At 40.9% G+C, this 22,044-nt stretch overlaps 1 protein-coding gene across 1 annotated transcript in view; it reads left to right on the forward strand.

Moving 5' to 3' along the window:
* Positions 1-574: 574 nt before the first annotated feature.
* Positions 575-22,044, forward strand: part of LOC148097494 (uncharacterized) — a 27,549-nt gene continuing 6,079 nt past the window's right edge. The window contains exons 1-2 of the mRNA XM_087832409.1: positions 575-737; positions 4,334-4,561. Coding sequence (XP_087688535.1) covers positions 575-737; positions 4,334-4,561 — 391 coding nt within the window. The remainder of the gene's footprint in view (positions 738-4,333; positions 4,562-22,044) is intronic.

Consider the following 22,044-nt stretch of genomic DNA (forward strand, 5'->3'; position numbering starts at 1 on the left):
GATTCGTTCGCTCGCTCTATGATTCAGCACAGGAGGGAGGGGGTGAGCGAGTCCTGAGTGATTCGCTTACGCTTACGAATCAGCACAGGAGGTAGGGGGTTAGTGAGTCCTGAGTGATTCGTTCGCTCTATGATTCAGCACAGGAGGGAGGGGGTGAGCGAGTCCTGAGTGATTTGCTTAAGCTTACGATTCAGCACAGGAAGGGAGGGGGTGAGTAGCTCGAATGTGCTGTTAGCATGTTAGCAGAGCGATGCTACTGTGAACCGAGGAGCTATTTTCTTGATGTGAGCTTCTACTCAGGGTTTTTTCTTCCAATTCAGAGCAGAAATGCTTTTGTTAAGAAACTGGCTGTTGTTTTTTCCCCCCCACAATTTTAATTATAAGCTAGATATATTTCTACTAAGCGAATTAGTTTGCTAACAGAAACAGGGATGAGTCAGTGAGTCAGTTGGGCTTGTGAATCATGATTCACGAGTCAGTAAAGTGATTCTCGAGTATTGAACGATTCGTTCACGAATCGAACATCACTAGTTAAGTTTGAAGATGGTGGTTTGGCGGCATCGTCGTTGCAATAATGTCTTCAGTTCAGCATCTGAGAGAGTTTATCAAGGAGAGATTAACTACTGCTGCTGAAGAAATCTTCTCAGAGTTTGAAAAAACGATCGTCCGGTATGAGGAAGAGATCCGTCAGCTAAGACTGCTTAATATCAGACCCGGGATAAAGTCACACAATGCAGGTGTGTAAATTTGTAGAGGTGTGGGGGTTGCGGGATTATCGTGTGATTCACGTGGGCATGATCTAAACCATTGATCTAAACTTGTAATACACCCCAGTAAAGTGTATGCAGTTATATCTGTGCAGTGTTGAGAAGGTTACTTTTAAAATGTTTTCCACTAAAGATTACATTGCCCAAATGTAGTTTATAACGTATTCCGTTAAGTTACTCAATGTGAATAACGTATTCTAAATACTTTGGTCCGGATTATTTGGTATATTTTCATGCTTTTTACAACTATATGAATGTACTATTGCCGTGTGAATTATTGCGATAACTGAAGGCTACTAGCCACCGAGCTAACATTGTTAGCTGGCTTTAGCTAAAGTTATTTCATAGACTAAAGACTGTTAGACTTGATTCATAGCATTAACATCCTGCTAGCTACAAACAATCATGTGCAGCAATCCCAAGTAAATTTTTAAATCGTGATGTAAAATGAGTAACAGTAGGGTGGACATTAGGTAAGGCTGCAGTTTTGGCAGCGATCTCGTATAGAAAACAATTTCTGTATCAGTAATAGGTTTTCTTTCTGTATGCTTTTAGAACTGCACATGATTATTTGCAGCTAGCAGGTTGTAATGCAGCCTTCAGTAATAGTAGTGAGTCACACAGCAATAGTACATTGAAGATTCCGAAGTGGGACATAACCTAGATAGCTACAACAACTAAAACAAGGTAGTTGTAGTAGGCTAATGTTAGGGCTGTGCAATATGACGAAATATATCAGATGAAATGAAAACATCTATTGTTTAAAATTATATACTGTTGTTTGTTTTGTGGTGTCACAAAATACCTTCTTAACAGCATACAACAACATTTTTTTCATTGATTTCATCTTCACTGGCTATCAATAAAGATGAGGCAGAACCTGGTAGCTCCAAAAAGAAGGACCAGTCAAAACAAATTGAGGATGTTAATCCTAAAAATTACACCGGTATTACCGTGAACGGTATGATATGGCATATCATACCGTTCACGGTAATACCGGTATAGTGTTAGGCAACGATAAGAAAATGAAATATGGCAATAGAATATGGGTAAAACGCGCATGCGCAGTGCCTTTGTTTTCATACGCACATGACGGAAAAAGCATTTCAACGACGGAGAATGAGAAGGGTGAAGGTAGGGCTGTGCGATATGACCAAAATCTCAAATCCCAATATAAGAATTCTATCGTCCCGATAACGATATAAGTCACAAAATTGTAACATTTTCTGTAAATTCTGTGAATCTCGGGCAGCTCGTCTTGCGGGAAGTGTTTCCAGCTGCGCGTCATGTAGCTGGAGTCGAGTGTTTTAACTGATGCATGAAACTATACATTTTTAGACATAAGTTGTAACAGCCGCCGTTTTCTTTGTGAGTATTTATTACAGGGCGTGCTGCGGGGAAAAGCCTGTTCTAACGTTTGAGTCTAAGGTTTATTTTTTAGCACCTGGCGTCTTTTTTGTACTTCTCATCCGTAAATAATCTGCTCTTTCACGTGATTCAGTTTATTTTTAAAAGTCTCAACAGGATCTTGAGCTTTATTGTGAAAGGTTTGTGTGGAACATAAACAAGCGGACACGCCGTCGTTGTTGCCAACCACAACGCATAAAAACAGGCGCTTGTCCGTCTGTAGTGTGGTTATATTAAATATAAGAGAAACAGAGAACTTTAAGAAATTAATATAGCCACTACAGTGACCATCAAAACGATGAAAAAAATATTGCCGTAAACAGTTTATTTTGCGACACCACGAAACAAACAATAGCGTAAAATGAAATGATAGACGTTTTTATATCGTCATCCGATATATATCGTTATATTGAACAGCACTAGGCGAAAGCGGATCGTTGAATGAAACGGATGAACCAGAACTGGTTTGTAAAAATGCTGCAACTTCAGTGGTGTGGAACTGTTTAGCTTTCGTCCGTCAGATACACAACAAAGCACTATATTTGGTAGAGCATGCTAGCGGGCAGTCGTTATTACCGTGTTTTTTAGAAAATGCGGCACATTTAAAATCGATCTTTTGTTTTTTCTGAAAATTGACAGTGCCCCTTATAATCCCGTGTGCCTTATGTATGAATTGTGGTTGTGTTTACTGACCTTGAAACAATTTTATGTGGTACACGGTGCTCGAAAATCTGTCAAATGTTTTAGTACAGCTTTGCTAAGCTACGAACCCGCACCGCTTGATGGATTGTCGGAGCATTACGGCTATCGTAGGCAGGAGCCTCGCGGAGTGATACGTACTGTGCTTCAACATAATATTACCGTATTGTGTGTGTATAACCTCTTTTAAGTTTTGTGGATATTATACATGGTTATGATGAGGATATGTCGGCCAATTTCCACCGGAAATGCCTTTTGGTTAAACTGTCAGCAAGGAATTTGCATTTGCACTGTTAAATTTTTATATAACTTTAATGCACATAAAAACATAGCTGATTGTTTAAGTGAAAATACATTGATGGATTTTTTTTGGGTTTTTTGCACTAATAAAGTTGTGGAGTTAATAAAGTAAAATAAAGTATTCTGTCTAGTGTCAATTATATTGTCAGTTACATCGTTATCGCAAATTTTCAAATGTATATCGTGATAAGTATTTTTGGTCATATCGCCCTGCTCTATAGCATATCTTACTTGCCATTGTAAAATACTTTAAGCTTTCATGTCATCATCATATTCAGATCATGCTGCTGTTCATTTGTTTGTTTGTTTATTCACATTGTGTGATGATCACTGGCAGTCACATCTAGGAATTAGACCCCAGACAGTTGTAAGGTTATCAGCATCACCCAATGAACAAATGACTATGACTGAATGTTTCTGTGGCAACATCTGCAGGAATGCAAGAGCCCGTAAAACCATAAGCTAAATTCTCAATAAGTGACCACTTTTCATCCTGAAACACAAAGGTCTGGATGATCAGCAGGTCTGTGACCAGGAGAGGAGTCTCAACCAGGAGGACCCAGAGCCTCCAAAGATTAAAGAGGAACAGGAGGAAATGTGTAGCAGTGAGGAAGGAGAGCAGCTTGAACTGAAGCAGGAGGATGAAGGGATTAATGTCTGGACCGGAGAACAGCTGGATTTGTGTTGGAAACCTGGAGTAAAGCTGACCAGAATAGGTATGTAAAAGTGTAACATACAGATTTCATAATATAGAAATGAATATGACTCATAACAAAATGTCACAAAGACACATGGCGTGCATTACCGCCTGGGATACTGCCTCACTGAAGACATGTTTTCTGTTAGCACAGTAAAATAAAAACTGGGTTTCAAATCTTCTGTTGTTTAATAAAAACTAATATTTCCACCAGATCTAAGTCATGTTAGCCCAGAACTGTATACAGTATGTAGAAAAATGTTGAGACAATGAAAACTGTGGATTATTGGCCACAAGGACCAAGTTGGAGTAGCGAGCTATACGCCTCATAAGTTATGACTTTCTGCATGTAAACAGAATTCTTCTCTGTTCACTGCATGAGAGATAATATTTAAATATCGCTCACATATCTGAGAGATGTGCTCACAGTGTAACTTTTTTCTTGTGTGTTGTGTCCATCAAGACCTCCCACAGCAACATGATTGTAAGGAAAACTGTAGCCAGGAGAGGAACTCCAGTCTGGACCAGCAGGACACAGATCCTCCACAGACTAAAGAGGAACAAGAGGAAATCTCCACCAATCAGGAAGGAGAGCAGCTTGCACTGAAGCAGGAAACCAAAGGCGTCATCATCTGGACTGGGCAGGAGCTGGGCATCATGTGGAACCCTGAAGTAAAGTTGCACAGAATAGGTATGCAAAACTTTAATAGATAGATTCAGTTTTGTATTAAGAAATCTAACTCATGTTGGGTCCTAATCAGACCTCTGATATACTTATAGAGGCACATGAAGAATTTAAAGACCGACTGCAATAAGGAAACTGACGTAATATTCTAAGAGCCAAAATGTCTAGCCCTTCCAGTGTCATCCCTGTCAGGACTGCCTTATGTTGAAAATAATTGAGTACAAGAGAGAGGAAGACACCCTACAATGAGTTGAAACATCAGCTTGTTATTTGTTCCTCCATATTCATATTGTCACTTTGTTTGTCCTTCCAAATTGCAGTCGTCATTCCTTCGCCTGTGCTGCGCCCCTGCACCTGCAGGCACACTTACAGTGAATATCAAATTTAATAACAGGAAATTAACTACGCATGTAATACTTTTCTTTCTTTTTTTGGCCACATTTTTCAAGTGACCTATATTTGACAACAGCATATAAAAAAACAAAACAAAAAAACAACAACTTTAAATTATATTTTTGGTGTGCCATCTCAATGTTTTCAGTAGCCCCCATATGGCCACCCATATGAAAAAATTCTGGAGCCGCCCCTGTACATTATGACTCAGTACATCCACTAAACCTTTTGTGGATAACATAATAATCCCCATTAGGGCTGAACGATCAATTTAAAAATAAAGTATATCGATTTGAAACTAAGCTTTTAGCAAACCACACAACACTATGATAGGTGTGTCCTTGTGCCATGTTTTTCTGGGTCTTTCTTTCTTCTGTCCCTTTGGATTCCAGCACAAGGCCTGTGTAGTGATGTTATTGGTGGACTTCCTGATTGTGTGGCCAATCCAGCACCACTTTCTTTCAGAACTGGTATTGCTATTTGTTTCTGGTTTGTACTTGTCCACAGTTTGTAATCCTCTCTGGCCACTGGATATGGAGGATTTGTTTTAAGCAGCTGCTGATGAATGTCTGCAACATACAGAGCGCTGTCTTTGCTTCATGTTTACGAGCTATAGAGAAGTATAGGTGTGACCCTGATTTTAAAAATGCTCAGCTTGGTGGAATTTCTGACCTTGAGTTTCAAACATTTTTTAAAATCATGTTGTTTCTTTTTTTCCTTTCTTTTTTTAACACTAAATTTACTAACCCAATGTGTTATTCACCCCTGCTGAGATTTTCAAAGGTCATCAGCTCGATTCTCCTGCTTTTGTTGTGCAAACCACCCATTATCTTTGAGGCCTGGCACATTTGCATTTGTTTACTCAGAGTAGCTCAGATCCAAGGCAGGCCAAACCTCTGTGTTACAACCTTCAGAAATGCCTGTCGTATCTATACAAAATATCCCACACATTGACTGACCTGCAAATATGAAAGACACATTTACAATATATGGAAACACAAGTCTGTTTTATTTATAAACAAATTGTGTGAAAACAGAATGAAAAGTTGCTAATACAATGACATGAGTGACATGTGTGATCTCTCCAGCTTTGCATGTTCTCTCCTTTGCCTGTTCATGTAAAAATAGCAAAACATAAAAAAGAAAACATAAAAAATAAATTCTGTCCTTCAGTTCCAGGTTGGTTCATCTCTTCATCTTTCTGCCTTTTGTCTTAGGTTACTCTCCCACACAGTCTGTCTGTCTCATAGTCTGTTTGCAGCATTCAGCAATGGAGTTCCTTGACTCTCAGCACAGATCTTCCATTGTTCCATTGTGACTGTGTATGTGAGGGAGTGGCATTGCATGACTACAGCACAGTGCTGTGCATAAAAGCAGACCGACCCAGGCGGGAGAATTATTTCTTCGCATTTCTGACAACGTACATCAGGATGGCCTCTGTATCACTGCCTCACAGGAAGAACCTCTGCACGCAACAGGCTTTGGTCTTGCTTCAGGAAATGGATGAAGCAGACTCTGATGGAGGAGAGGTTTCATTTGTCCAGCAGGCCACTAATACCTCCTCAGAAGAATCTGAAAAGGAGGCGGAACAAGAACCCAACATGCCTCCATGGAAGAGGCACCGTGGTACTGGGAAGCCCTGTCTGAGCCACACGGCAAAAGACGGCACTGTGTGGGTTGAAGAGGACATTGGTATGCCCAGTGCAGTAGCAAATCGCTCTTGCTTCACTGTGCAAGCTGGACCCACAGAGTCTGCTAAGGTCGGTCATTGCCATAGTACGTATGATATTTATATAAAGCCATTTAAAGTGAGGTTCATGTAAATTTACCATTCTCTATTTGTTTATCTTTCGACAGTGTAAAATGACAAGTGTGCTCCAAAGCTTCCTTTAGATGTGGGAATGCAGCAGACCATCAGAGAGTGTACGGTCCATCAAGCCCACAGAGCAGAGCCGGACTGGAATTTGTCAATTCAGAAACTGATGGCATTTCAATTCTGTTTGTAAGAGAAATCATGCGTCCCGTTGGTGCCATTGTGGATTGCTGGTCAGAAAGATTTCTGGTGCTATCAAAGAGACAATGCCCCGAGATAGATTCATTTCAATTATGCAACACCTTTTATTTGATGACAAGGACACGCGGGCAGAACAGGTGAAAACAGACAAATTTGCAGCCATCTCCGACATCTGGACACGCTTCAACGAGAACTGTGCTAAGAGTTTCACTCCAGGAGAACACATGACCATAGATGAACAGCTATTCCCTACCGTGGTTCATTGTCCATCCACACAGTATATCGCAACCGAGCCAGACAATTTTGGGATCAAGTTCTGGATGGCCACGGATTTCGAGACCAAACATGTCTCCAATGCATCTCCTTACTTGGGAAAGGACCCCAGTCGTCAGAAGGGCTGGCAGAGAACGTGGTCATGAAACTGATGGAGCCGTTTTTGGATGATGGGACAAATGTCAGAACTGAGTTTTTTTACTTCCCCGTGACTGTCGCACAGACTGCTGCAGCGCAAAATAACGTTAAGTGGGCAAGGTGAATAAAGTCTGGTGTGAACTTCCCCAACTTGCAAAAGACACTGCACAGCAAGAGGTATTCTTCACTTCAGTGCTTGGAAGTGGCAGTGTCTGCTTGACAATTTATGTACCTAAAAAAAATAAAACATGACTGTGTGTTCAAGTTCAAGGCACCAAGACATGACGATCAGTGACGACAGAAAGAGGAAACCCAACACGATAACTGACTATACCCACATGAAGGTATGTGAATGTGTGTATAATTTTACACCAGTGCTACAATGTTTTCTCGTGTGTGCTATACAGGCCTACAGGAAAAAAAGCACATATTTCATTTTATTTTATTTTATTTTATTTTATTTATTTATTTCAAACATGTAAACAATATACAGGTACATTTAGAAAAGAAAATAAGAGAAAAAAAAATACTATACGAAAATCAATACATTTCAATATTGCTACCATTCTGATTCATTTACATGTTGAAAGGGAGTGGGAAGAAGTAAACACTTATTTGCCTTTGCCATAAATTATCAGTTAATATTTAGCTTCCTTATTGATATAATTTGTAATAAAAATAGTGTACAGATTTTTGATATACTATATCCTATACCAGGGGTCTGCAACCTTTAACACCCAAAGAGCCACGTGGACCCGGTTTCCAAGCAAAAGAAAACACTGGGAGCCGCAAATACTTTTTGACATCTAAAATAAAGATAACACTGTATATATTGTTTTTTACCCTCATGCTTTGTGTGAACAATGTGTTTTTCTTATGAAATCCATGAAGTGCTACAGAGAAAATTACATTTTATTTATGTAAATAAGAAAGAAATATAACAAAAGGAAAAGACAAAAGGAAAGACACCCAGCTGAACTAAAATGATCCATGTAGCAAACAAAAACTGTTGTGAGCTGCTACCCTTATATCGCCTTTGGGCTTTTGGAGCCTTGACCTGACTTTTAAAAAACAATTGGAAAAAAAAAGCACTATGCTGCTAAAAAAAGAAAAATAGGCAGAATTTTGCAAATATCTAAATATGTCTTTTACCTGGTTAATGTGTGTGGCGGGGCGTGGTCTGCAGTGCTGCTGCAGGGGAGGCGGACACACCTGATCGGCACCCGCAATCACGCCTCTCCGCCTTAAAGTCTGTGCTCTCTCTGCTGTTGTGTTGTCGGGCTGTGAGCTGAAAAGCTACAGCCGGCTGTATGCGTACAGCAACCGTGTGTGAAAAGTGGTCAATAAAGAGGTGCTGAAAAGCAGCGGGTCTGCCGTGGTATGTTTACAATGAGACTTCTGCTCCTGAACCTCTGCGCACAGCATCTGCAAATCGGGGCTGTATGAAGTCACTTTCATCTTTACGCAGGACTGTAAGCCGTCGTCTGTGAGGCGTGAGCGGTGTTTGTTTTTAACATAGTTCACGGTGGAGAATAGTTGCTGACATAATGAGGATCCGAAGATCCATAATTGGCCTATCTGGGGTTGAAAGTCTTGATAAATGCACAGCGTTTCAGCGGGTAAACCGGCTTCTGCGAATGTGACGCTTATTTTGAGCGATGAACAATAATAAAATATAATATTATTTTTTTATATATTTTCAATATCACAATAATCTTCCAATTTAGAACTACAAGTTAAAAAAAAGAACTAAACACCAATAAAATACACTTCAGCTAAATACTTCTAATTTATTTACCCAAACCACGCAGAGCCGCATTATAAGGACTAAAGAGCCGCAGGTTGCCGACCCCTGTCCTATACTATCACACCATGATTTCTTTGTTTTTTTTTGTTTTTTTGTTTTAAATAGGCAGATTCACATATTTTCAATATTTTCCCTTTCTTTATAGTTCGAGAAGATCATATTTTCATAACTCTTTTTTTTTAAACTGTTTTATGTTTGGACATTGCTTTAATTCCATATTCAGACTGTTCCACAGTTTCACTCCATGAACAGAAACACAAAAGCTCTTTCTTGTAGTATGTACCTTCCCTGTTTTGAAGTTACAAAAACCCCTTAAATTATAACTTCCTTCTTTCAAGCAAACATACTCTGAATATTACCTGGCAGTTCTTTATTTTTTGCTTTGCTTAATTTTCACTGACTCTTCAACAGTGTTGGTCAAGTTACTTGAAAAAAGTAATCAGTAATTAATTACTGATTACTTCCCCAAAAAAGTAATCCCGTTACTTTACTGATTACTTATTTTCAAAAGTAATTAATTACTTAGTTACTTAGTTACTTTTTTAAAACATGATTTACAACCTGAATAGGTGATAAAGCGATAGATCTTTCAGCCCAATTCTACTTTTTCTACATAATCATCATACAAAATGTAATCAAATGGAAAAGTCTCTTTTTAAAACTTGTTTTGTTAGTTTTAATCTTTTAACTTTATGCATGAAGCAAAATTTTAATTATATGCACCATTCTCTGACTGGAAGAAATTAGTTTAACATTTAAACCTATTTTCTGCACATTCCAGCACATAATATATATATATATATATATATTGTGTTTACACTCACTCTTTCAGATGCAAGTAAAACACAGCAGAAAATAAATAAAGTCAAAGACTAGCGGTCCTTTTGCTCTATTTTCACCTGTAAAGCAGGAGTAGGGTAGGCGGAGGGTTATCCTGGTGCAGGTGTGCCGCAGCGGTCAGTGGAAGGATACGGCAGTTTCTCTGTGAGTTTCCCATTACGTCGTAGCTACTCGGTGCTTGCTTGGAAGTTTAGGGGGGTTTTTTTCGCTGTAAAAAGAAGTTTTCTTCCCACGCACAACGGACACTAATGTTTTTGTCACTTTTTATGGAATCAAACTCAAAGTAAGGTCAGTACTTCCACGCTTTAAACGCTGCACGCTCATACTCTCTCCCGCACTCGATATATGATCCATTGTTGATCTGCACACAGCTGTTGTCACACATGTCGCACTCGCTTACGTCACTGTCATGAGACATTCTCGCAAGAAAATCACGGTTTTAGTAACGCAGTAACGCAGCGTTCCTACATGAAAGTAACGGTAATCTAATTACCGTTTTTGCAATAGTAATCCCTTACTTTACTCGTTACTTGAAAAAAGTAATCGGATTACAGTAACGCGTTACTTGTAACGCGTTACTGCCCATCTCTGCTCTTCAACACCATTTATTTGAATCTTAGCATTTGTATTTAAACTACTATTTCCAAATAACATAAGTTTAGATTTATTCAAATTTAATGATAATCTGTTTTTATCAAGCCAGAACTTCACTTAAATTCTGCAGATCATCACTAGAGCAAAAAATGTATGTGTCGTCAGCAAAGACCTAACCCTAACCCTTAACCCCCTAACCCATATACTCATGACTCACTCTCTCTGCTTTTACAGTGTGGTGTAGACGTGTTGGACCAAATGGCGTGGATGTATTCCGTAAGAGCAGCAACACGCAGGTGGCCAGTAGTGGTTTTCTACAATATTCTGGTGGCGATGAATGCCTACATTTTGTACAAGGCATGTACAGAATGGACAAGCGAAAGAAGATTGTTTCTGAGTCTTCTAGCTCAGGAACTTTGTTGTCGATTCATGCAGCACAAGGAAATACTAGCACAGAGGCAGGCTGCTGAAGCTGCTGCAGCTGCTGTGCCAGGGACTGTAAAGACAACGCAGTGCCAGGTGCAAGAGAGCTGCAACAAGAATCACCTGTGCCAAATGCAGGGATGATGGACACGTGATCTGCAAACGCTGTAAAGTTCGCAACACTTTAAAATAAAGCAGACTTGTGTATCCATATGTTGTGAATGTGTGTTTTTTGTATAGATATGGCAGGCATTTCTGAAGGTTGTAACACAGAGGTTTGGCCTGCCTTGGATCTGAGCTACTCTGAGTAAACAAATGCAAATGTTGCACAACAACACACACACAAACAAACACAGCAAATCTGTCTTTATTAGTCCCACAAGTGAAAAATCTGCATTGTCATTGCAGAAAAGTGGATAGTGCTGTGGAATGCCAGGACTGCCAAAATGAATTAATTAAATACACCATAAAATAATGACTAAAATGTATCAATTATTAATTAAAATTGGAGTTAAATACATATTTAGTACATATTTAAGTAATTAATTATTGACACATTTAATAAATTCTTGACTCAATTATTTCATGATTTATTTATTTCTTTTTCACAGTCCTGGCCTCTGGCTGTTCATGAATTTAATTTATCTGTCAGCCTCACCCATTAAACTTCGGGGGCGGGGTTAATGCTGATCGAGTCAAAACCATTGGTTTAGCCTGGTGGCCCCGTTGTTCCTTCTCCACACTAACAACCGGCATGTGGAAAATAACTGAACTGTACTTGGAAATACCCTATTTGTGTATCACCAAATACACTTTTAATATTTTTTTTAGTTTAGTTTCAACATAGACTTGGTTTAGTAAGGCTTGAGTGAACGCTGGCGCGCCTGGCTGCCGCTACTCACTGGTACATTTTTCGATTATTTGGATTAATTGGATTATTTGGATTCAGATTTGAATGAACAGACATTCACACTCATGACCAGATCGATCTCTGCCAGGGATTGATTTGCAATGCTTGTCCTCAACATCTGTTATTTCAGCTGAATGTGCTCTGACGTCTTCTTCTCAGTGAGCTGCACTAGCTTAACTGTTGAGCTATTTTAGCCTACCTGTTCGTCACTCCGGCCAGCTCGGCTCCTTTTCCTCCACATAATCGAAGCTGTGGGTCAAGATGTTCCTGAGCTGGTCGCCACTATTTTTTAAAATATTTTCCATAACTCCAATAGAACTAAATTGTTTTGGTCTACTACTCGACGCCCTCGCAGGAACCCTGATCGGGCTGTCAACCATCGTTCTCTAGCCCACCTGCCCAGGGCGCCCAATGCGATTAGCAAATAAGAAAATACTCCACTCAACTTTGGTCTCCAAAACATTCGTTCATTGACAAATAAGGGACCTCTCATCCAAGACCTCCTATCTGACCGTAAGTTTGACTTTTTCTGCTTAACCGAAACCTGGCAACAACCTGATGACTTTTCTCAGCTAAACGAATCTGCTCCTCTGGGGTTTGTTTACTTTTCTAAACCCCGCTACTCAGGTCGTGGGGGTGGTCTCGCGATCTTCTTTCACCAGCACTTGAAAGTCCTGCCAGTTAATGTTGATACCTTTAGTTCTCTAGAGGTCCTTGCATGTGAGCTTACTGGACCCATTCTCACTATCATAGCTACTGTATATCGCCCCCCCAAACCTAACCCTGTCTTCCTTAGTGACTTTGCTAATCTACTAACCCATCTTTCATCTCTTTCCCCAAATGTGATCTTGGTGGGAGATTTCAACATTCACATGGACAATAATGACCTTCTGCTCACCAGAGACTTTTCCTCTTGTCTCGAAGGCTCTGAATTTAAACAATTTATCGACTTTGCCACTCACTCTAAAGGACACACCCTGGACTTGGTCTGCTGTTTTGGTCTTTCTCCCTCGAATCTTTCTGCTACTGAAATCCCCATAACTGACCACTTCCTCCTTTCATTTAACCTCACTCTCTGCTGCTCTTCTACCAAGCCAACCCGTCTCATCTCGTTCCGCAACATGAAGAATATTGATATGGACATTCTCACTACCAGTCTGGACAATGTTCAGATTCCAGACTTCTATTCTACTCCTGATGATTTGTTGTTATATTATAATAATTGTCTACGCACTGTCCTTGATTCTCTGGCTCCTGTAAAAACCTACTCCGTTTCCTTCGCTCGCTCTGCTCCCTGGTTTACCTCTGACCTCTGAGCTCTGAAGGCCAAAGCTCGGCAGCTAGAGCGTAAATATAAGAAATCTGGTTTAACTGTTGATTCAGAAATCTATAAATCCCTTGTACTTCAGTATAAAGACTCCATCAGCAAGGCCAAACAAAGCTTCTACTCTGGTATTATCAGTTCTTATGAGGGTAATGCAAGGACTCTGTTTTCAGTTCTCAACAAACTAATTCAACCCCCCAACGCTTTACCACCGCACTTCTATTCCTCTGAAACCTGCAACTCCTTGATGCTGTTCTGGACTACGAAAATCAATAACATCCACCAGCAACTCAGATAAAATGTTGTATCTACGCCCTCTCCAGAACCTTTCTCCTTTTTGAGCCGTTTTCCACTTTTCATCTTCCTGATTTATCCGATATTTCCGAGTTCATATGTAAATCAAAGCCTGCCACATGTCATCTTGACCCCATGCCCACGGGGCTTGTGAATTCCTGCCTCTCTTCTTTACTCTCACTCATCTCTGCTATCATTCACTCTTCTCTCACCATCAGTATCGTTCCCTCCTTATTCATGATTCTTTAGATCCCAACAATTTAAACAACCTCCGTCCAATTTCCAATCTACCCTTCATTTCTAAGATACTCGAAAAAGTGGTTGCAGCTCAACTTCATTTACACCTGATTAATAATAATATCTATGAGAGATTTCAATCTGGTTTTCGCTCATGTCACAGTACAGAAACTGCTTTACTTAAAGTCACTAATGATCTTCTAATTGGAGCTGACTCTGGTCTTCTCACCATTCTCGTCTTTTTAGATCTGAGCTCAGCCTTCGACACCATTTCTCACTCTTTACTTCTAAGAAGGCTTTCCTCTCTCGGCATCTCTGACACACCCCTCGCCTGGTTTCAATCATATCTCCTCGACCGTTCCCAGTTTATTCAACTAAGATCATTCTGCTCTCGTTTATTCCCCGTCACCTCTGGTGTACCCCAAGGCTCAGTTTTAGGCCCTCTTCTCTTCATAATTTACATCCTCCCTCTAAGTACCATTTTCCGCAAATTTGATCTTCAGTTTCACTGTTTTGCTGATGACACCCAGTTATATTTCTCCTGCAAACCTGATTCCTCCATCCCACCTTCCTCCCTTTCAGAAGGTCTATCCGAGTTAAAATCCTTGTTTACCTCTAATTTTCTAAAGCTCAATGAGGATAAAACTGAGATCCTCCTTATTGGCACCAAATCCAACCTTTTGAAGGCGAACTATTTCTCACTCACCATCGATAACGCCACAGTTTTCCATTCTCCTCAGGTTAAGAGCCTTGGTGTCATCCTAGACAGTTCACTTTCCTATAAATCTCACATCAATAATCTCACCCGTTCTGTCTGCTTCCATCTACGCAACATTAACAGATTGCTTCCTTCTCTTTCCACCCAGTCTACGTCCATTCTTGTCCACAGTTTTGTTACCTCCCGTATTGACTACTGCAATACTCTTCTGCATGGTCTCCCCCAAAAATATGTATGTGTGTGTATATATATATATATATATATATATATATATATATATGTGTGTGTGTGTGTGTATATATATATATATATATATATATATATATATATTAGGGGTGCAACGATACTCGTATCGATATCGAACCGTTCGATACAGTGCTTTCGGTTCGGTACGCATATGTATCGAACAATACAACATTTTTAATTTATTTTATCAACTTTCCTTCTGACGATGCTGTCTGTGTTGAGCGCTCAGTGGATCTGCGCTCGACAGTGCAGCCTAGGCGGAGTAGTCGAACACAGATTCACTGAGCGCAGGGCAAGCTAGCTAGACAGAAGTTAAGCTCGTTGCAACATGGCAAATTGAACCTCCCCCACCCTCATTCAGATCTGGCGTTTGGAACTATTTTGGTTTTCATGTGACGTATGACCCTGAAGGTAAGCGTGTCATGGACAAAAGTAAAACAGTATGTTGGATGTGCCAGCAATGCTCAATTGGTGGGAACTAGTGTGTTAGCGCAGTTAGCTCGTTAATGTGTTGACGTCTTCCAGCCCCACTCATGAGGCGATCCGCGGTAGCTCGTTAACGGAGATTTGCCGTGTTGTGACGTTAACGTCATTTCAGATTAACGCTGACAGCACTAGTGGGAACACAACCAATATGACTGCACATTTACTCTGACATCATCCTAGTGCAAAGACAAGTGGAAGCAGACAAAAACAAGCACGCATGCTACAAACTTTACCCGAGTCATTTAGACAGCCGTTAGCACATGATTCTCCTTATGGGGACCTGATATGTTTAATATGCTGCTGATAATATAGCCCAGAAGAAGCGTATAGTATAGCTTTTATTTTGGAAAGAGACATTTCTCCATAATAAACTCTCTTTTCCAAAGATGAGTGATTCCTCAATCAGATACAGGGCTCGCAAAATCGCTAGCCCGACGTCCTGGGGCTTTTTTCCAGTCGGGCTACCAAAATCTATCTCTGCCCTGCCCGTCGGGCTATCGTAGGAAGGAAAAATATATGTCAATGCTTTTGCATTCTTTCGGAAATGTAGCTGGGTAATTATGTCATTGGCATCGGCCACTGTCAATATGTGACATACTGAAATCGCGTTTGAATTTGCGCTTGTTTTTTGCTTTCACTTTGCAATCGCGTGAACTGTGTATAGAAAGCGACAGTACTGATTGGTGAGTGATGATAATTTGCGCACCAATTCCTCTGACATCGTCTTATCAATCGTTAGCTTACTATGCAAACATGACAAGTGAAATCTCCTGCAGCTTAAACATGTGAGAGGTTGATCGCGCAGAGAATCGCTGAGCGTTATGTTAGTGCGTGTGTAAAAGCAGCAGGATATATATTTTAGTTCTGCTGAGCCAAATAAGACAGGTCAGGGTGAAGAAGTGACAAAACGGAAAGGTTATGACAAATCAGACTATAAGGCAAAAAGAAAGTGCAGCTTTATGGTTTCATGGACAAAAGAATTTCTGTGGCTGCAATATGACGAGCTAAATAACCAGGGCTGCACATAAGTGGTCCGCAGGTGCGCATTCGCTGTCAAAATAAAAACCCGCACAAGATAAGAAGTTGCAACGCGTGTTTGCGTACATAAGATTTTCAGGAGGAGGACAGACATTTGTTTAGAACTCTTAAAGATGTCGAAGAAGCTCCTTTAAACAATTACTGTGATGTTCCTCCACCTCCAAAGAAATGTCAGAAGGAGTCCGAACCACAAAAGAAGCGCGTATTCTCGGAAAAGTGGTTGCAGGAGGTTGTATTTTTTGTTGTATCGTTGCACCCCTAATATATATATATTAGGGGTGCAACGATACAACAAAATTCACGGTTCGGTTCGATACTTTGGTGTCACGGTTCGATATTTTTTCGATACAAAAAAAAATGTTCATGCCTTTTTATTAATTTGTCATTTATTAAATTTTCACGGCACATTCTGCACCACATCTCTGTGCGTTCATCATTTGTTTGAAGCCAGCTCACCTCCTGCAACCACTTTTCCGAGAATACGCGCTTCTTTTGTGGTTCGGACTCCTTCTGACATTTCTTTGGAGGTGGAGGAACATCACAGTAATTGCTTAAAGGAGCTTCTTCGACATCTTTAAGAGTTCTAAACAAATATCTGTCCTCCTCCTGAAAATCTTATGTACGCAAACAAGCGTTGCAACTTCTTATCTTGTGCACGTTTTTATTTTGACAGCGAATGCCACCTGCGGACCACTTATTTATGGTTATTTAGCTTGTCATATTGCAGCCACAGAAATTCTTTTGTCCATGAAACCATAAAGCTGCACTTTCTTTTTGCCTTATAGTCTGATTTGTCATAACTTTTCCGTTTTGTCACTTCTTCACCCTGACCTGTCTTATTTGGCTCAGCAGAACTAAAATATATATCCTGCTGCTTTTACACACGCACTCACATGACGCTCAGCGATTCTCTGCTCGATCAACCTCTCACATGTTTAAGCTGCGGGAGATTTCATTTGTCATGTTTGCATAGTAAGCTAACGATTGATAAGACGATGTCAGAGGAATTGGTGCGCAAATTATCATCACTCACCAACAGTGTTGGGAAGGTTACTTTTAAAATGTATTCCATTACAGATTACAGAATACATGCCCTAAAATGTATTCTGTAAAGTATTCCGTTACGTTACTCAATGAGAGTAACGTATTCTGAATACTTTGGATTACTTAATATATTATCATGCTGTTCACAACTACATGAATGTACTATTGCTGTGATTTATTACTGTTACTGAAGGTCCGCGGCTCCGAACCGTAGTAAAGGGACCTCTGGCTAATACGGTGGGTTCTGTGTTGGGCTCGTAGCCGAAAACTAGCTTTACTTTGTTGTCTGGGTCAACTTTGCTAGCGACAGACAGAGAGAGGCGTTGAAAGGCTGCTCCAACGGAACTTATTGTTTTTGGAGGAAAACACGAACACGGTGTACAGTCGAGTCTTAATAGCTTACTTACAACTGGGCTCGTCAGGCACTCTTCTTGGCTGCAGTGGTTATTATTATATTTACATGCTTCCAGCTCCCGTTTTTGCTCGATGACAGCTCGTACTTTTCCTTTTTCTCCCTCCCTCGCTCACAGACACATAACGGGTATGGCAGTCCATTCTCCCTGCAGCACGGACTACACTGCCTATGATGCTACATTCTTTAGAGCTATACCTGTAGCATTCTGCCTATTAGCTTAGCACAACAACAACAGGCGCTCTCTCACCCAGGAAACATGCAGAGAGAGAGAGCGTCACCCTGTAACCATGGCAACCGTAACGCTGCCGCCTGGAACAACAGAACGTAGCTGTCAAACAAAACCCAAACAGTCCTGACCCGCCACAATATAAAACAGGGAAGTACCGCCGTGTAATCCATTTATTTCAACAAAGTAACTGTATTCTAAATACCACCTTTTTAAACGGTAACTGTAACGGAATACAGTTACTCATATTTTGTATTTTAAATACGTAACGGCGGTACATGTATTCCGTTACTCCCCAACACTGCTCACCAATCAGTACTGTCGCTCTCTATACACAGTTCACGCGATTGCAAAGTGAAAGCAAAAAACAAGCGCAAATTCAAACGCGATTTCAGTATGTCACATATTGACAGTGGCCGATGCCAATGACATAATTACCCAGCTACATTTCCGAAAGAATGCAAAAGCATTGACATATATTTTTCCTTCCTACGATAGGCCGATGGGCAGGGCAGAGATAGATTTTGGTAGCCCGACTGGAAAAAAGCTCCAGGACGTCGGGCTAGCGATTTTGCGAGCCCTGTATCTGATTGAGGAATCACTCATCTTTGGAAAAGAGAGTTTATTATGGAGAAATGTCTCTTTCCAAAATAAAAGCTATACTATACGCTTCTTCTGGGCTATATTCTCAGCAGCATATTAAACATATCAGGTCCCCATAAGGAGAATCATGTGCTAACGGCTGTCTAAATGACTCGGGTAAAGTTTGTAGCATGCGTGCTTGTTTTTGTCTGCTTCCACTTGTCTTTGCACTAGGATGATGTCGGAGTAAATGTGCAGTCATATTCGTTGTGTTTCCACTAGTGCTGTCAGCGTTAATCTGGAATGACGTTAACGTCACAACACGGCAAATCTCCGTTAACGAGCTACCGCGGATCGCCTCATGAGTGGGGCTGGAAGACGTCAACACATTAACGAGCTAACTGCGCTAACACACTAGTTCCCACCAATTGAGCATTGCTGGCACATCCAACATACTGTTTTACTTTTGTCCATGACACGCTTACCTTCAGGGTCATACGTCACATGAAAACCAAAATAGTTCCAAACGCCAGATCTGAATGAGGGTGGGGGAGGTTCAATTTGCCATGTTGCAACTAGCCTAGCTTCTGTCTCGCTAGCTTGCCCTGCGCTCAGTGAATCTGTGTTCGACTACTCCGCCTAGGCTGCACTGTCGAGCGCAGATCCACTGAGCGCTCAACACAGACAGCATCGTCAGAAGGAAAGTTGATAAAATAAATTAAAAATGTTGTATTGTTCGATACATATGCATACCGAACCGAAAGCACTGTATCGAACGGTTCAATATCGATATGAGTATCGTTGCACCCCTAATATATATATATATATATATATACACATATATATATATATATATATATACACATATATATATATATATATATATATTAGGGGTGCAACGATACACAAAATTCACGGTTCGGTTCGGTTCGATACTTTGGTGTCACGGTTCGATATTTTTTCGATACAAAAAAATGTTCATGCCTTTTTAATTTGTCATTTATTAAATTTTCATGGCACATTCTGCACCACATCTCTGTGCGTTCATCATTTGTTTGAAGCCAGCTCACCTCCTGCAACCACTTTTCCAAGAATACGCGCTTCTTTTGTGGTTCGGACTCCTGACATTTCTTTGGAGGTGGAGGAATATCATAGTAATTGCTTAAAGGAGCTTGTTTCTTTGACATCTTTAAGAGTTCTAAACAAATGTCTGTCCTCCTCCTGAAAATCTTATGTACGCAAACACGCGTTGCAACTTCTTATCTTGTGCGCGTTTTTTATTTTGACAGCGAATGCGCACCTGCGGACCACTTATGTGCACCCCTGGTTATTTAGCTTGTCATATTGCAGCCACAGAAATTCTTTTTTCCATGAAACCATAAAGCTGCACTTTCTTTTTGCCTTATAGTCTGATTTGTCATAACTTTTCCGTTTTGTGGTAAGCTTTTCTTTGGCTGTCACTTCTTCACCCTGACCTGTCTTATTTGGCTCAGCAGAACTAAAATATATATCCTGCTGCTTTTACACAGGCACTCACATAACGCGCTGAGCGATCAACCTCTCACATGTTTAAGCTTGCTGCGGGAGATTTCACTTGTCATGTTTGCATAGTAAGCTAACGATGGATAAGACGATGTCAGAGGAATTGGTGCGCAAATTATCATCACTCACCAATCAGTGCTGTCGCTCTCTATACACAGTTCGCACGATTGCAAAGTGAAAGCAAAAAACAAGCGCAAATTCAAACGTGATTTCAATATGTCACATATTGACAGTGGCTCACAGATGCCAATGACACAATTACCCAGCTACATTTCCGAAAGAATGCAAAAGCATTGACATATATTTTTCCTTCCTACGATAGGCCGACGGGTAGGGCAGACATAGATTTTGGTAGCCCGACTGGAAAAATCGCCATCCCCGGGATGTCGGGCTAGCAATTTTGCGAGCCCTGTATCTGATTGAGGAATCACTCATCTTTGGAAAAGAGAGTTTATTACAGAGAAATGGTTCTTTCCAAAATAAAAGCTATACTATACGCTTCTTCTGGGCTATATTCTCGGCAACATATTAAACATATCAGGTCCCCATAAGGAGAATCATGTGCTAACGGCTGTCTAAATGACTCAGGTAAAGATTGTAGCATGCGTGCTTGTTGTTTTTGTCTGCTTCCACTTGTCTTTGCACTAGGATGATGTCGGTGTAAATGTGAAGTCATATTCGTTGTGTTCCCACTAGTGCTGTCAGCGTAAATCTCGTTGAAATGACGTTAACGCCACAACACGGCAAATCTCCATTAACGAGCTACCGCGGATCGCCCCGTGTGTGGGGCTGGACGGCCAACACGTTAACGAGCTAACTGCGCTAACACACTAGTTCCCACCCATGTAATTGAGCATTGCTGGCACATCCAACATACTGTTTTACTTTTGTCCATGACGTGCTTACCTTCAGGGTCATACGTCACATGAAAACCAAAATAGTTCCAAACACCAGATCTGAATAAGGGTGGGGGAGGTTCAATTTGCCATGTTGCAAGGAGAGCTTAACTTCTGTCTCGCTAGCTTGCCCTGTGCTCAGTGAATCTGCGTTCGACTGCTCCGCCTAGGCTGCACTGTCGAGCACAGATCCACTGAGTGCTCAACACAGACAGCACCGTCAGAAGGAAAGTTGATAAAATTAATTAAAAATTTTGTATTGTTCGATACATATCCGTACCGAACCGAAAGCACTGTATCGAACGGTTCAATATCGATACGAGTATCGTTGCACCCCTAATATATATATACACACATATATATATATATATATATATATGTATATATATATATATATATATATATATATATATACACATAAAAAAAAAAAAACACCCAGCACGCCCCTGCGGGCGGTTTATCCTTCAAGCTCGGGTCCTCTACCAGAGGCCTGGGAGCTTGAGGGTCCTGCGCAGTATCTTAGCTGTTCCCAGGACTGCGCTCTTCTGGACAGAGATCTCCGATGTTATTCCCGGGATCTGCTGGAGCCACTCGCCTAGCTTGGGAGTCACCGCACCTAGTGCTCCGATTACCACGGGGACCACCGATACCTTCACCCTCCACATCCTCTTGAGCTCTTCTCTGAGCCCTTGGTATTTCTCCAGCTTCTCGTGTTCCTTCTTCCTGATATTGCTGTCATTCGGAACCGCTACATCGATCACTACGGCTGTCTTCTTCTGTTTGTCTACCACCACTATGTCCGGTTGGTTAGCCACCACCATTTTGTCCGTCTGTATCTGGAAGTCCCACAGGATCTTAGCTCGGTCATTCTCCACCACCCTTGGGGGCATTTCCCATTTTGACCTCGGGACTTCCAGGTTATACTCGGCACAGATGTTCCTGTACACTATGCCGGCCACTTGGTTATGGCGTTCCATGTATGCCTTGCCTGCTAGCATCTTGCACCCTGCTGTTATGTGCTGGATTGTCTCTGGGGCATCTTTACACAG

Source organism: Neolamprologus brichardi, chromosome 18 (genome assembly GCF_056152115.1).
Source record: "Neolamprologus brichardi isolate AB-2024 chromosome 18, ASM5615211v1, whole genome shotgun sequence".
Taxonomy (NCBI): Eukaryota; Metazoa; Chordata; class Actinopteri; order Cichliformes; family Cichlidae; genus Neolamprologus; species Neolamprologus brichardi.